At 44.9% G+C, this 15,975-nt stretch overlaps 1 protein-coding gene across 5 annotated transcripts in view; it reads left to right on the top strand.

Annotated features, from left to right (window-relative positions):
• ARHGEF12 (Rho guanine nucleotide exchange factor 12) overlaps nucleotides 1-15,975 on the top strand; it is a 69,933-nt gene that overhangs the window by 41,940 nt on the left and 12,018 nt on the right. For all 5 annotated transcript variants that reach the window (XM_085081755.1, XM_085081753.1, XM_085081754.1 and 2 more), the window contains 23 exons: nucleotides 140-259; nucleotides 782-916; nucleotides 2,256-2,327; nucleotides 3,034-3,126; nucleotides 3,489-3,599; nucleotides 4,112-4,210; nucleotides 4,842-4,884; nucleotides 5,014-5,119; nucleotides 5,690-5,827; nucleotides 6,325-6,357; nucleotides 7,176-7,290; nucleotides 7,993-8,098; nucleotides 8,304-8,516; nucleotides 8,894-9,023; nucleotides 9,350-9,385; nucleotides 10,007-10,161; nucleotides 10,667-10,813; nucleotides 11,574-11,659; nucleotides 12,435-12,560; nucleotides 13,424-13,538; nucleotides 14,377-14,477; nucleotides 14,582-14,659; nucleotides 15,792-15,867. In XM_085081755.1, the coding sequence (XP_084937881.1) occupies nucleotides 140-259; nucleotides 782-916; nucleotides 2,256-2,327; nucleotides 3,034-3,126; nucleotides 3,489-3,599; nucleotides 4,112-4,210; nucleotides 4,842-4,884; nucleotides 5,014-5,119; nucleotides 5,690-5,827; nucleotides 6,325-6,357; nucleotides 7,176-7,290; nucleotides 7,993-8,098; nucleotides 8,304-8,516; nucleotides 8,894-9,023; nucleotides 9,350-9,385; nucleotides 10,007-10,161; nucleotides 10,667-10,813; nucleotides 11,574-11,659; nucleotides 12,435-12,560; nucleotides 13,424-13,538; nucleotides 14,377-14,477; nucleotides 14,582-14,659; nucleotides 15,792-15,867 (2,434 nt within the window). The remainder of the gene's footprint in view (nucleotides 1-139; nucleotides 260-781; nucleotides 917-2,255; nucleotides 2,328-3,033; nucleotides 3,127-3,488; nucleotides 3,600-4,111; nucleotides 4,211-4,841; nucleotides 4,885-5,013; nucleotides 5,120-5,689; nucleotides 5,828-6,324; nucleotides 6,358-7,175; nucleotides 7,291-7,992; nucleotides 8,099-8,303; nucleotides 8,517-8,893; nucleotides 9,024-9,349; nucleotides 9,386-10,006; nucleotides 10,162-10,666; nucleotides 10,814-11,573; nucleotides 11,660-12,434; nucleotides 12,561-13,423; nucleotides 13,539-14,376; nucleotides 14,478-14,581; nucleotides 14,660-15,791; nucleotides 15,868-15,975) is intronic.

Here is a 15,975-nt window from a genome sequence, read left to right as displayed (position 1 = left end):
GGTTAGCAGCAGACCTCTATAAAATAGAATAAAATAAAATAAAATAGAATAAAATTCTGGAGCAGCTGCTGGGGGGTGTGCAGATGTGCTGCTGCTCACTGAAATGAATCTGCCTGAAGTTGCCCCAATTCCTTTGCAGTCCCTCCAGGAGGATTACAGCCGAGCTCCCTCCACCCGCCTGCTGAAGGAGATCCAGGAGGCGAAGAAACACATTCCTCAGCTGCAGGAGCAGCTGTCCAAGGCCACAGGCTGCTCTCAGGTACCCCAGCCTGCTCCTGGCAGTGCTCCCAGGGGGAATTCTTGGGCCTTGGTGGAGTTGCCTGTGCAGGTTGCACCCTCCAGAGCTGAGATTTGAAGTTGGTTGGCAAGAAGTGCAATGGCAGTCAGGATGTGGAGGAGGTTTTGCAGTGGGTTCTCAGCTCAGCTGGGAAAAAAACTGCTTTTAAGAATAAGTGCAAGCAGTGATGTGTTTATTATCTGTCAGTGCGACTTAAAATACACCCATGAAGTCATTCTTGGGAGCTTGAAACAATTTTGCTTTCACTTTGGAGAAAAATAAATGTAGGTTGTATTGTTTTTCCCCTTTTCCCTCTGCCTGTGTTCTAAGTGCTGAAAACTTGGTGTTGGTTTTTTTGTTGTTTTCTCTTAGAAAATCATTTCAGACTTTTCTGGAAAAATTCAGAAGGTTTTATGAATCATGTTAGTTAACTGGCTTTTGAAACAGCTGCTGGTTAAGGATGGTTTATTGAAATATTCTCCCAACTCACTTTTGTCTTTCCAGGATGGAGTCTTGTCCTCCAGGTCTGTGTCAGAATCGCTGCAGATCAGCGAGGGGGAGGCAGAGAGTGGGGACAGTGGCAGCAGACTGGATTTCAGCAGTGACAGCCCCTCCAGACCCAACAGTGACATTACTGATGTGAGTGTGACAGCCCCAGGGCTTTGCTGCTCTCCCTCTTGCCTTTGGTGTCCCTTTGCAGATTTTTTTGTGTGTTGTCCTGAGTGACACTGAGTGTCCTGGAATGGAGGCTTTAATACCCACAAAAATCCCTTCCCTGAGAAAAAGCTGTTCTATTGGACTGGTATGAGAGACTGGGAGAGAAACAGTGTGGATTTTGGGGTTTCACCCAGGATTGGGTTGTCCTGGCATTAATCCCTGTAAGCAGACAAAGGAAGATGGATGCCAAGATCCTTCTCCAAACCCTTTTGCCAGTTAGAGCATCTTTGAAGGGAATATTCCAACTGCAGCACTGTGACTCAGATGCAGGCAGTGGGCAGCTTGCCATGAACGTGGGAAAGAGTCTTCCTTCCACCAAATCAGCTTCAATTCCTTCCACCAGCAAAGGTTCTTGGTGTGTTCCTCATTGGGTATCAATCTGAGTGCTCCTGGGCTCTCCCTGTCGCAGTCTCGTGGTGCCTAATCCTTAATTAAGTCACTCTCTGATTAGTGCAGGGGAATTGAGAGTCTCTGCTTGGATTTGCCCTAAGATTTGTTGTTTAACTTAAGGGTGTGGGAGCTAAATTTGTCCCAGCAGTTGGAAGGTGAGGCAGGTGGGAGCATCCACAGCTCTGTTTTGAAATATTCCAACTCCAAATCTGACCAGCTCCCACTCAGTGTTTGGAGATAATAAATGCACAACAAAATTCATAATTATTTTTCCTAATCAACGCAGTCCTGTCAGTAGTGGGGATGGTATTTGATCACTGCAGGTGATTTGCTCATCAAACATTGCAGCTTTTCTGTCGAGCTCTGGGAAATTTAAGGTTCAGGGGCAAAAGAAACCTTTGGAAGCGGAAAGAGTTCTGCAGCTGGGAAAAAGCCAGGCTGGAAAGCAACGACCTGAGCAGCAGCCTGGCTGGAAAAACCTTTGGGCACACTGAAGATGAGCCAGCATCACGTGATTTTTGCAAATCAAGCCAAGGCTCTGCTCTACCTGAGCAAGGAGAGGAGAGCTGAACTGTGAGAAAAGGTGGAGAGAGCAAGGAGAAGAAAGCCAAGGGCTGTGATTTTTACAGCTCTGCTGCTGCTCACTGTCACCAGATTTCTGAGCAAAACTTCTGCATTCACTTGGGTTTTGGGGTTTTTTGTTTGTTTGGTAGCTGTGCACGTCGGACACATTTTAGTCTGGTTTTTCACACCTCCTTTTGCTGTGAGAAAGGAGAAGTTTTGGCTGCTGTGGCTGACAGACTTCACTGTGCAGTTCTCCCTTTCCTGGATTTGCTGAGACTTACCAGAACTGAACTTCCCTCTTTCCCAGAGTCCTCGCAGTGGCCTGAAGGAGAGGATTTATCCAGATGAGAGCCCAGAAAAGGCTGAGCTTCAAGATACTGTGAGTACAAAACATCAAATGTCACAACAGCATCTCCTCTAATGGGCCCATTAAAATCTTGCTGCTTTCCCCCCACTTTCTAAATGGAGCGTGCCTGAACTTTGCTTTAGAAAATAAAATGCAATTAAAGTGATGCAGGGGAAGTTAATTAGCTGAGTAAATGTTTATGGAGCTTAAGAGCAGGGCCATTTAGAGGCGAGAAATATCTAATCAGCAGTAAAACAGCTGGGCCTGGAAGAAGGAGAGCAGTTGCACGTGGTTTATTCCTTGAGTCCAGCCTTTTTTGAGATATTCAGTCATTGGGAGGCTGGAGTTTCCAGCAGGGGAACACAGCAGGAAGTTCAAACCTGTCTGAGCACATCATCATCCTTGGGATGACTCCTGAATTTCTGTTCCCCTCATCTGCTCGTCATTCCAAAGCCAGGTTTCTCCATCTGTGCAGAGATGACATTTGTCACGTGTCACCTGCCTGGTGATGCAGCTGGGCTTAAACCACTGCTCTGATGGTTGGGAATGTTTGATCCAGGGAGAAGCTTTTGGGAGGGGAATCTGAGGTTGAGAGGAGTTTTGAGAAGAGTTAAAATGTTTCTAATATCTCTTAACTTGACTTACTTTAACTTACTTTATCTTATGTTAACTTAAAATAAAATGGTTTTACTGTGAAGGAGAGTCACAGCATTGTGCTTTTCTTCCTTCTCTTCCTCAGGATTCCCAGTCCAGTGTTGGAAGTCCTCTGTCCCGAGTGGGGACTCAGATCATTGGAGCAGAGGATGATGATTTTGACACGGAACAGGAGCAGGTGGGAATCACTTTTAGCCTTTTTTCCCCACCAAGCAGAATTCTCTTCCTCTCTTCCTGACCTGCCAGTGCTCCGTGATTGTTTGTGCTGAGCAGTGAAATAAGAATTAGGGAATGGGATTAGAAAATAGAAACACTTGGAGAGTTTATGACAATATCCATCTTTGAGTCTTTATTATTCTTTCTTCTCACAACCTCAAGAAATTACTTCGCTTTATTTCATTTTCTTTCACTTATTCAACTTCTGGTAAATCCTGAATTATTCTCACAGCAGTAGAGCTGCTGTGAGCTTTGACATAGTGAGTTATTTTAGCTGCCCTTGCTTTATCTCATTCCTGACTAATTCCAGTGTTTCCCTTGCAGATCAATGGGCAGTGCAGCTGCTTCCAGAACATTGAGCTCCTCAAATCCCGCCCAGCTCACCTGGCTGTCCTTCTGCACCACGTGGTGTCCCAGTTTGACCCTGCAGCCCTGGTGAGAAGCTCTGGGATTGTTTCCCTGACTCACATTGGGGAATCTTCACCAGAAATTAGCAGATCTGGGGTAGCATTCAGTGCTAGGAGAGCATTCACCTGGCAAGGAGAGAAACTCAGGTCCTGTGCAGGTCTGGGGGTGATAAATCCTTGTTTATCTCCTCAGATAAGTGGAGAAGCACAAAAAGAATTGTCTCCTTTACATTTGGCAGTTTATAAATAATTGTTCAGCTCCTGAAATGCTCTCATTCCACTCTCAGGTGTGGGATTTGTTGTCTGCAGGGATGGCTGAGCTCTCTGTGCTTCTTTCCCAACCCATTCACTCTCCCCACTGCCAAAGCATCTCCCTGAGGAGCTGGGGAGAGTTTCACTCCAGCAATGCTGAATTCCTTGAAATATTGGGCAGAAATCTTGGGAGTTTTCATGGTCATCACTTAATTTCTTACCCTTGGGAAGAAATCTTGGGGGTTTTCATGGTCATCCCTTAATTTCTTGCCCTGCTGTTCCCCACAGCTGTGCTACCTTTACACAGACCTGTACAAACAGACCAACTCCAAAGAGACCCGGCGAGTTTTCCTGGAGTTTTACCAGTTCTTCCTGGACAGAGCTGCAGTAGGTTCCACTTGTTTTCCTCATTTTCAAACACATCCAGCAAGCTGATTTTACCTTTCTCCACTCACCTGAACTGCAGAAAGCTAAGAGGGTTAAAGCCCTTCCAAAGTAAAAAGGTTTTAAAATAAAAATTGGAGTAATGTTTAATAAATAACTTCAGAAAATTTAATCATTGTTTACAATTTTTGAATATTTTGGTTGAAATGTTACCAGCGAAGTGAATGGTGTCAGATGCCTGGTAACACCATAAATCCCAGGGGATTTGTTATCTGATAGGAGAAATAATTTAATGATAGATAAGCAAGTTGTGGCTGCCCTACATTGCTTTTTAGTTAATAATTGCTGTGGGTATTGATGTGGCTCTTCCAAGCATTGGGAAATTTTATGTGTCTGTTGGAAAGCCTGAGAAAATTCTTTGCTGTCATGAATTAAACTACCAGGAGCTGTAGCAGAGCTTTATATCCCACATCTTCAGATTAAATAATCCTTGTGAAATCAAATATACCTTCAGGATGTGAGTCTTCAATTTAAACCCTCAGATTGTATGATTTTGGCTTTTGAGGGAATCTTCTTGCATGATTTATGTGTTGTTGGCTCTGTTGGTTCTCCCAGCCTTTCTTTCCTTTTGCAGAACCTGAAAGTCCCAGTTCCAGATGAAATCTCCTTGGAATTAGGTGAGATGCTGTGTTGGTGGGAGTGAAAGGCAAAAATGGTTCTCCTGGCTGGGTTAATTCAGGGAAATGACTTTATTGAAGGTGGGGAGTGTTCTCAGAAGAATAATTCATGAATTTTTGGACTCCCAGACAGGAGAAGGCCAGAACTCCTCCCTGAAGAGCTCCATCGCCAGTTCATCCAAACCATGCAGGATAAAGTCTGTCCAGAGGTACAGAGGAATCTGGAAGATTTCAGGTACCAGCAGCTCTCTGGGGAGTTTGCATTTCATTCCTGTTTGATTTAAATCAGCACATCCAGCACAGGGAAGCCTGAGGGACACAATAATTCCTCTTGGATTGGATGAGAATACACCAGGAAAAGACTCTGTGACCAATCCTTAAATCAAGTCATCAATTGCAATCCTAGAGAAGAAAAATCCAATCCTTGGATTGTTCATTCCTTGCAGCTGTGTGAGGAAATGTCAGAACATGTTTTCTTATGTGTTGTTATATAAATCTCTCTTACTGATTGTGTTTATAATCAGCTTATATCTTTTTTTTTTCCCCTCTCCCTATTTTCCTTCCCTCTCCCCTTTGGGCAGAGAATAATCCCCTTTACAGGGGATGGAGTAGAATTTGATAATTAATTTGCCTTTCCACGTGAAGCCCTAAGAGCTCTGTGCCAACACGACGCAAATTCAATAATGAAACTTTTCACACCTAAAAATCTCTCTTTAAACACCTCAAAAACCCCTCAGTGACTTCCCCATTTCCATCAGGAGATGTCCCTGAGTGCCCCAGGTGATGCTGGCTGTCCCTTTTGCAGGCAGAAGCGCAGCATGGGGCTGACCCTGGCCGAGGGGGAGCTGAGCAGGCTGGACGCCGAGCGGCTGCGCGACCGCAACGCCGTGGAGAGGGAGAGAACCTGTGCCGAGCAGATCATCGCCAAAATCGAGGAGGTCCTGTAAGTTGGGGGGGAAAAAATACCATATTTTGGGGCTCAAAAAATAGAGGTGCTGCCCCAGAGCTGGGAAGAGCAGGACAGAAGAATTGGGGAGTGGAATTTGATAGAATTGTGTTTTTATTTCTGCTCCTGAGTGGCTTTTGGGTGGTGACAGCTAGGACTGAGCTACCGCTGAAATCTGTTTGGTGCAGCAGGCTGCTGTTCCATAGTGTTCATAGTTAAATAGTGAGGTGAATACTGCCTTTGCCAGCTTGTGCATTATTAGATCAGAGCCCTTCTTCTGTGAAACAACAGCTTCAGAACCCATTTTTTCCCTTTAACGTGGGCTGAATCCAATTTCCGCAGCTGAACCTTCATTTTTGATTTTTTTATTTCTGGTTTTTTTTCCCCTGAACATTCTAAACGACACTTCAACACAACTACTGACGCTCTAGGGGAGTGGGACTGGGTGTTAATTGGGTTTTGAGTTTCATTTTAAAATCCTTTCTTGTTTTCAGGATGACATCTCAGCCTCTGGAAGAAGACAAGAGGTAAGGGAGGTTGGGAGAGATTTTTGCAGAAAGCCCAGTGCTGGCTGAGTGGAACAAGACAGCCCTCTCCTGGCTGAACCACCAACACTCATCTCCTAAATCCTCTGCCTCAAATCAAATAATTGGAATTCAGAGCATCAGCCTCTCCTTTGCTGATGGTTGTTGACTGTGTCTCTGATCTTCAGAATTACTGTCACTGAGAGTTCATGTTTCTTTGTTTTGTGTTGTAACTACTTCAATCTGCTCCAACATGTATTTTTCTGTACATGCCTTGTCCTCTTCACTTTTTATCTGAGCAGCTTTTCCTCCACTTTTTGCAGTAACCTTTCACTGCTGCTTATTTTTGCCATCACTCAGAACTATAATGTGACATCAAATATAGTTTTAGTATAGAATTTTAGGACTTTCTGTAATTCTCAAAATTTTATTTTCACCTCCTGGGCTTCTATGCCTTTTATCATGGACTGGTTTGGGTTGGAAGGGACCTTAAGGATGATTTAATTCCACCTTCCACCATGGGCAGGGACATCTTCCCCTATCCCAGGTTGCTCCAATCCCCATCCAGCCTGGCCTTGGACACTTCAGGGATCCAGGGACAGCCTGTGCAGGGCCTCACCATCCATATATTCCATCTTTATTATTTACAAAAGGAGAAATTCCAATGTTGGCTGAGTCTTCCCATTATCTGTGATAGTTTATTTCATAATTTACTTTAATTTAAAAATCAACTTCTCAATACAATACTCTAATTCTATTAACAAAATGTGTTTTCCCAATAGACTTCCCTTTAACCTGATGGTTTTTTCTCTGTTTGGCAGCTCCACCATGCAGTATGTGATCCTCACCTACATGAAACACCTGGGAGTCAAAGTCAAAGAGCCTCGGAACCTGGAGCAGAAGCGTGGCAGGATTGGCTTCCTGCCCAAGATCAAGGTACTGCTGCTGTGGCCAGAGAGGATTTGTGTGCAATTCAAACCCCAGTTTTGCAGGAAAAATGTAAAAAGTGGGGTGATTTTATCCTGTTTGGAGAGGATCTGGGATTGCTGAGCTGCACAGCCTATCTTAGCTGCAATGGGGTTCTGCATTTGTTTGCAGACACGTGAATTAGAAACAATTAGAATGATTTCCTTTGTCTCTATCCCTGAATTGAGCTTGTTTTTTCAGTTATTAAAACTTTGGGTGAGGAATGTTTCACAGAGCACAACCTTGAAACACATGAAGTTCTCCTTAAGGTTGTTGCCTTGCTTACTTCCATTTTCTTGTGGAGAAACTTGCCCAAACCCTCACGGTTTGTGATGCAGGAGAGCTATTCTCCCTGCCACCCCCACTTTTCCAGTTATATAATGAATATTTCCACCAAAACTTCATCTCTGTGGGTGTGATCCCTTGTCTCCCACAGCATGGGGGTGTATCTGGTCACAGCAGCTACTCATTTCCATCAGCATTTCAGCTTCCTTTCAAATATTAAGAGAGTTCCAAGCAGTTCTGCGCTATGAAAAGGTGAAACGGTGTGAAACCTTTCTGAAAGGTTAAGATGTCCTCTCCCTTCAAAGCTGTAAAGAATTCATTAAAATCTCAGTAAACAGCTGGCTTTGAAGCAGTGAGAGATCTGGGTTTGCTTTTCTTTGCCCGCAGCAAAGCATCAAGAAAGAGAAGGAAGGAGAGGAGAAAGGCAAGAGGAGAGGTTTCCCCAACATCCTGGGCCCCCCAAGGAGACCCAGCCGACACGACAGCAGTGCAAGTATGTCACCCAGGGACCCCCACGTGCCTTGAGAGCCACAGAAATCCCTGTCAGCCTTTCAAAATCCATGCCAAGGAGACCCAGTAAACTCTGTGTTGTTTCCGAGATGCACAAACCTGCTTTTGTCCCGCTGTGCTGCTTCTGTTCCCCCTGCAAACAGGAAAAAGCTGGTTTTTCCAGCGGTGTGATGGCTCTTTGTGTTCAGTTGGCAGGGCCATGGAGATGCAGAAGCCCAGGCACCCCAAGCATTCCCCCACAGCCTCTTCAGTGAGCCCTGAGCCCCCAGAGCCCAGCAAGCTGCGCCAGAGCGGCTCCTCCAGCGATGGCACCGATGCTCCTTACCCAGCTGCCAACCCCATGTCCCCACTGGCCATGGGACCTTTTGCCTCTCCAGAGGGCAGCAAGGACAGTGACACAGGTAGGGTGGAATGCAGGGCAGGGATGGAGGATCGTGCTGTGAACAGGATGTGCAGGGAGCTGATGCAATGAGTTAGGAAATGGTTTGATGTCACTGAGGTGCTCTTGGTCAGCTCTCCTCCATTAGGGAATCTTGCCGTGGCCAGAGGTGGTTGTTAGTGGTTTCTGCCACTGTGGCATGGGATCATCCGACAGGAAAAACCCAGTCTGTGGCACCTGCAAGCATTTGGCACTGAGACTCTTCTTCCCAGCCTGGAAAATCAGTTCCTGCAGCTCTGAGCTGAAATGAGGCTGCAGTCAGGAGGCTCTGGAGAGGCTGGGAAGTTCTTAATATCCTCTAGTTTGATTTTTCACGTTTTACACTTCTTCTCTGTCTAGGTTTGAAGCAGCCTGGGGAAGTCCCACCTGCCAGTGACTCCATGGATGGCACTCCTCGCACACCCAACAACACCTTCGAGTTCCCATCTCCTCTGGAGAACCTGCAGGAGGAGGAGGGAGAATCTGAGAGGTACCTGAGTGCTTGAGAGAGTCATAGAAGCATGAATTGAGTTGGGAGGGACCCACAAGGATTATTGTTACTCAGTTCTATGTCAGTGTGACCGTGACTCTTGAAATTTAGTACAGAAAATTACAGTGAAATCATTTGTGTTAAATATTTTTGGTAGAATTAGGGAACTTTGGTCTGTGTCTCTGCTGTGGTGACAAACTATCAAGAGGGTGGACAAAATACTCTTAATTTGGAGCTCAGACCACCAATGTGAAGCCATGCTGAGTGTCTGAGCAGGGAGGAATTCAGGCACAAGCTTCCCTAATGATTCCTTTCTTCCCTTGCAGGATGGTTGACATGGGAACACCAAAGCCTTTTCGCAAGTGAGTGAGCTTAGAAATGTTTGAACTTCACTGCATTTGTTTGGATTTCAAGAGGTTATGAAGCAGAATGCAGCAGTGCTCATTGTTCTGAGCCAGCACAGTTGTCTGCATGATCTTTTTTTCTTTAAGAACACATGAAATCAGACACTGGCAGCCATTTATAGGGCAGGTGGAGTGAGTCATATGCAAAAAAAACCCTTTGATCTGGGAATGAAGTAGAATGATGGTGGTATGTACTGATTTGAATGGATGGGAGTTAGGTCAGGGAGTAGAGATATCCCTATTTTCCTTTCAAACCTGTGTGCTGCTGTTGGCTCTGTAGCTGCAGATAGACAGAGGAAAGAAACTGTAACTGCCCTTTTCACTGACTTGATATTTGCCTGAAAATTATTTGATCTGTGCCATTAAAAGGAGGGTCATGAAAACACTGCCAGAACAGGCAGTCAGTCTGCAAAGGGCAAAATTAGAGAATGTGCCCAGAGGTTCAGGCATCAAACAGCCTCCAGCTGTCAGGGAGAGTGCATTCATACTGCTGAGTTATGGACTCAGCTTTTCCCTTCCTTCTTCCTTACATTTCCGCCTGAAATGAGAATTATTTCCTTTTTTTTCTCCTCCCGTTAGGATGGACAGTGTTGGCTTTGCAGATGTGCAGAGTGAGGATGAGCTCTATGACTTCGACATGGACATGGATCCTCCCAACTGGCAGCAGCTCGTGAGCAGGGAAGTGCTGATGGGACTGAAACCCTACGAAATCAAGCGGCAGGAAGTGATCAATGGTGAGATGAAGGTTCTTTCCTACCTGGCCAAAGTGGAAACCTTCTTAAAATTTACAGTTAGGTCTTTCTTGGTGGCTGGAGGATTGTAGAACCTCTGGCTTGAAGAGTTCTTGGGTGTGAAACTTGTTACTGGGAAATATTCTGAGATGAGACCAATCAGGTCTCAGAGGAAAATAAACAATATCAAGCGGTCATTAAACAGTGGTAAGGCACTGAAAGGCCAGTTTTTAATATGTTCTTTAAAAGAAAGCAAGAAAAGCTTGATTTTTTTTTGGAAATGCTCCTCCCAAACTTGAGAGCTCCTTGCAGCCTTGCAGAAGTCTCTGTGTGGATTTTGTTGCTTTGAGGAAAAACAATGGAATTTTACCAACAACTCCAGCATAGATTTACAGCAGAGTAAATCTGCTGTATGGATTATGGGCCAGGGGGGGAAGTGCAGCTGAGGGAGCTGTTCTGGGTTCATTTCTGGCCCCACAATTCCACCCCTGCTCTCCTGTGCCCCCAGAGCTGTTCTACACGGAGAGAGCCCACGTGCGCACGCTGAAGGTCCTGCACAACGTCTTCTACCAGAGGGTCACCAGGGAGGGCATCCTCAGCTCCAGTGACAAGAGGAAAATCTTCTCCAACCTGGAGGATATCCTTGGGCTGCACGGTAGGTCCAGCTGGGTGATGGAATTTTGGGTTAAACGGCTGGAAAATGGAAGTAAAGTGACTCTGGAATGCAAGGCAGCTTCACCCAACACTTAAAATAAAGCAGAATTTCACAGGAGGACACCCTGGGCTTCCTTTTGCTCACACTTGTTCCATTCCTGATTTACAAAGATGTTTTGATAAGGATTCATGTCCAGTGTTTGCTTATCTGTGTGCACAGCCTGTCCTGTGCTGATTCATGCTTGATCAAAGGAGCAAGGAGCTTTGTGCGTCAGCATTTGAGATGTCACACTGTTCTTGAAGGGAATCTGAAAACAAATTTATAAAGATGGATGTCTTTCAGGTGGTTTTGAAGGGTGACCCCTGATTGTTTAGGGCAAGGACTGCTCACAAGAGGAATTTCAGCCACTGGGTAATCAGTTGTGTGGTTTTACAGCTTAAGTTGTAAAACCACAACTTAAACTGTAAAACCACAACTTTTCTATGTTATTCCTGCTTATAGAAAAGTGATACTGAGCCTCAGAAAAGATAAGTTTAGAATGGTTCTTAGGGGTCATTTGAAGACAGAAGAGCAAAGGAATTACATCACATTTTATTAGATATTCTCAATTTTTTAACCTGTAGGATATTGTTTATTAGTTAGTTGAAATTATTTCAAATCAAATCTTCCTCTAGGATAGCTTTTATGTTAAATGCTGAAAATTAAGCAGCAATTTGACCACTGTTAATACAATTTACCTTTTATTTCCTTTATTTTTCAGTTGCACTGAACGATCAGATGAAAGCTGTCCGAAAAAGGAACGAGACTTCTGTCATTGGCCAAATTGGGGAAGATTTGCTCTCCTGGGTAAAATTCTTTTAATATTTCTTATATTTAAAAATAACGTTTCATAGAGTGACCAGCAGAGCCAGAGCTTGGTGAAGGTAATGGGAACTGAATTGTCATTTCTCTGGAGCCAGAAGGGAGCTGGAAGGTGAAAGTGACAGGAGAGCAGGAAGAACTCAGAGGATTTTCATCTGGCTGGAGATGAGAGTCATTTAAGGAACAGAAATAATTTCTTTAGGTTGTGTGGGTAGATTAGAAAGGTACTTTTGGAGACATAAAGGTGAGAGTGGGATTTTGAAAAACGGAGTGGGACAATTTGTTTCAGTAACACTGAAATGTGAGCTTTGTGTTGCCTGCGGTGCAGTTAAAAGATGGTTAAAAATACTGATTTCTAATCTTAGAATTGACATAGCTGAGCTTTCTGGAGTTCATGGTGCTGTTGCAGGCTTCACTTTTGGGATCTCTGTGGAAAGATTTGGCTGCCCCTGGATCCCTGGAAGTGTCCAAGGGCAGGTTGGACAGGGCTTGGAGCACCCTGGGATAGTGGAAGGTGTCCCTGCCATGGCAGGGGTGGCACTGGATGGGATTTAATAACCCAACCTAAACCATCCTGGATTCAGGAGAACTGTGGGGTTTGAGATGTAAAGGATTTCCTTGGGAAGACAAAGCCTTAAAGCAGGGCAGAAATGACTCCTGATGCTTTGTCCCCAATTCCTTTGTTCCCTGGTGAGCTCAGTGTGGCTCTGTGCTGAACTCCAACCTGTCTAAACTTGGCTTTTTTGGCTTTCTGGCACAGTTTAGTGGAGCAGCAGAGGAGAAGCTGAAACTTGCCACTGCCACCTTCTGCAGCAACCAACCCTTCGCTCTGGAGGTCATCAAGTCCCGCCAGAAGAAGGACTCACGTTTCCAGACCTTTGTGCAGGTGAGTTTCCCACAGGGCTTTGAGTTTTCTCCACCAGCCTTTGAGTTTTCTCCACCAGCCTCTGAGTTTTCTTCACCAGGCTTTGAGTTTTTCACCAGAGTTGCCCCAGGGTGTGGCTGGGAGCCAGCACAGCCCAATGAATGCTCCTAGATCAAGTTCTGATAATTAATGTCATTAATTAATGACATCATGCCTAACGTTGCCTTCAGCTTGGGATAATTTCCAGCGCTGTGTTTATCTCTCCTGATGGTTCCTGGAGGGAGGAGCCTTGAATTCTGAGGAGCAGAGTGTCCTGCTGGAATGCAGGGAGGCACAGGCTGTCCCAGGCAGGAGATGCCATCTCACTGGAGGTGGCTGGTGCCCAAGGATGACAAGTTCTGTGCTCAGAGTGCCATTTGCTGCATGCCAGGGGCAGCAGCCAGATGATGCACACCTGCTCTGCCTGCCAGCAGTGGGGTTGGATCTATGTGGCATTTGCAGGAGAGAACATTATCCCCATTAGCACAGGCTGGCAGGAACTCTGCTACTACAAGGGGAGGTGATATTGAAAAATGTGCAGCGTTTTGCTGTGGTGTGAGAGCCTAAACTGATGTGTGCTGCTGACTGAGATGGATTGGGGATGAACCCCTGGGAAGTAATGAGGGAAGGAAGGCACTGCTGTAGTGATGAGCTCTTCCTCCTGGTAATTGCAGATGGAGAGGGGATGTGTTGTCTGGGTGATAGATCTTGGCATCTCTTGCCTTGTATTTAATTACTGGAAAGTGAAGTAATAGATGTTTAAGTGATGAATAGATGTTGTGCATTCAGGTAATTATGGCCTTAATAAAAATGACAAATGCAGATCTTGTGCTGTTGAAATTTAGGATGCTGAGAGCAATCCCCTGTGCCGGCGGCTGCAGCTGAAGGATATCATCCCCACCGAGATGCAGAGGTTGACTAAATACCCTCTTCTGCTGGATAACATTGCTAAATACACAGGTAAAGCCTTTCCACTGGGGTTTGGGCACCCACCTGGGCAGGTTTTGTTGGTAAATGTGTTGAATAACACTTTAATTTGATGTTTCTGTGTTTTCATTGCGACCTCACTGCTGCCTTCTGCACAGAGGGTTTAAAAATAATAATAAAAAGGAAAATTGAGTCTTTGCTCCTCCTTAGGAAAATAAAAAGGAAATTCAGTGTGAAATAAATGAATCTGTCAAAGCTCTAAAGCAGCACAGAATGTCCTCTTGCTCTTGCAGAGGGTGGGGTTTAATTAGGATGTGTTACACTGAAAGATACTCTCAGCACAACAGGTAAAAATGTGATAAATAATACCACCAAATGCCTTTCCAGCTTTACTATCTGATACCTGCTGCAGTGTAATTTCATTACTCATAAAAATAGACTGCAGCTACAAGTTCCCTGTAATCCTAATTAGGAAAGCATGTGATACTCCATTATCTTTGATGTACTGGTTTATGTTCCTGTTAACTGAATTCTCAGTGTGGCTGCTGGTGCTAGTGAGAATTGATGGCTTCACCTGGCCCTGTACTTTTAGGAAAGATTTTAGCTTTCTCAGATTATTGTGAATAGTTTTCATAAGCAAAAAAGGGAGAGCAGCAATTGTATTATATGTAATGATCTGCAGGTCACAATGAATTCTCTCCTGTCACAAATCTGATTTTTATTGTGTCACTTTTGTAAAGCAGTGCTGTTGATAGACTTCTCTGTGCATTTAACCCCTCTTTGTCCTATTTGAGGTCAGCAAACTGTACTAGAGGGCTGACTTGTCCCCCCTTTGCTGGGAACAATGTCACACTTGGTTTTATTCTCACAGAGCTGCCTGAGGAGAAGGAGAAGGTGAAGAAAGCAGCAGATCATTGTCGCCAGATCCTCAACCACGTCAACCAGGCTGTCAAGGAGTCAGAGAACAAGCAGGTGGGAAGGGGCAGAGGGAGCAGCCAGGGCTGGGACAGCACTGAACCTGCACTCTGGGGGTTTTACTGCTCCAAGTGATGATAATTTCCTTGCATTTCCTGCAGCATTTGGAGGATTACCAGCGGCGACTCGACCTCTCCTACTTGAAGCAGTCAGAGGATCCCATGATGGATGAGTTCAGGGTGAGTGACAGCACTCAAACCAGCCCTGTGGGAGTTGTGTTTGCAGCCCTGGCACTCATCTTCTGATGCACAATCAAGTGCTTTTCAGAGATAAATATTTCTGTATGAAAATGAAAACAATTAGTCTCAGAAATGTGAGTTTTGCCACCTTCCTAAAGATTTTTGTGGATCTAACAAGCCAGTTCTGCACATCATGGTGCTGATGAAGCTTGTCAGCTCTGTGGAACAAATCTTTATGGCCTGCAAGCTCAAGCACTGCATCACAGAAGAGCTATCTGATGGATAATGAGGCTTTTTGTGGGTATTTATCTCATGTGAGTGCATGTCTTAGTGATGCTGTTGGAACTGGGGAGGCCTTGGAGAGCCCTGAGGTGTAACAGTGCAATTGGCTTTAAAAGAGCTTGTACAAAATAAATCCTCAAGTCCAGTGTTTAAAATACTGTAAATTCCTGTGGGTTTGTGAGTGAAGCTGGTTACCTGCTGGCTGCTTCCCCATCTTCCTCAAAGTCAGTGTGTATAAAAAAAAAAAAGATCTTTTCTATAAATCTGTGTCATGCATCCTTCCCCAAATAAACTTGCAAGTGTTCAGCGAGGAAAGGAAGAATTTCCTGGCAGCTACGAAATCTTGCTGTCATTGATTGTAGACTCTGAGACTTGGAAGGGATGAATTGTGAAAATTGTCACTTCTGCTTGCCTGCAGATCTGAATGTCACAAGCACTGAAGTGCCTGAAGAATCCATTGACATTAGCAATGCTGTCAGATCATTGGGATGATTTGTAAATCATTTGTAGGCACACTTGACTTGCAAATGGAGTGCTGAAGTATTAACCAGTTGTAATGCTAGAAGTGTCTGTGGGAAATTGGAAAAACTCCTCCTAGCAAACAGGTGACAGTATGATGGCCCAGGAGCATGACTTGGTGGGAAAATTCTCCATCCTTTGAAAATTGGAGTGTGGAAAAGAGCAGTGGAAGAGGAAGAGGGATAAACCAGCATCTCATAAGATTTTGGGTTCCCTGCTCTGTTTCTTTTCTCAGCCTGGATTTAGCTGTTTATCTCCAAACTGGCATTCCTCTGTTTTAACATGACTTGCTTCCATAGAAATTTTTTTTTTTTCTTTCCCCTGGTGACAGAACCTGGATCTGACAAAGAGAAAAATGCTCCATGAAGGTCCCCTGACCTGGAAGGTGAATCGTGACAAAACCATCGGTGAGTCTGATGGCAAAACCATCCCCTCCCTGCCCTGGATGTGTTTGCTGGGAAGGAGAGGAGGGAAAAGCTCTGCTGCAGCTCCCAATTATGCTTCTTACTGCCACC

The sequence above is a fragment of the Lichenostomus cassidix genome, chromosome 24, assembly GCF_008360975.1.
Source record: "Lichenostomus cassidix isolate B80296 chromosome 24, HeHo_3.0, whole genome shotgun sequence".
Classification (NCBI taxonomy): domain Eukaryota; kingdom Metazoa; phylum Chordata; class Aves; order Passeriformes; family Meliphagidae; genus Lichenostomus; species Lichenostomus cassidix.
This window is presented reverse-complemented; position numbering and strand designations above follow the sequence as displayed.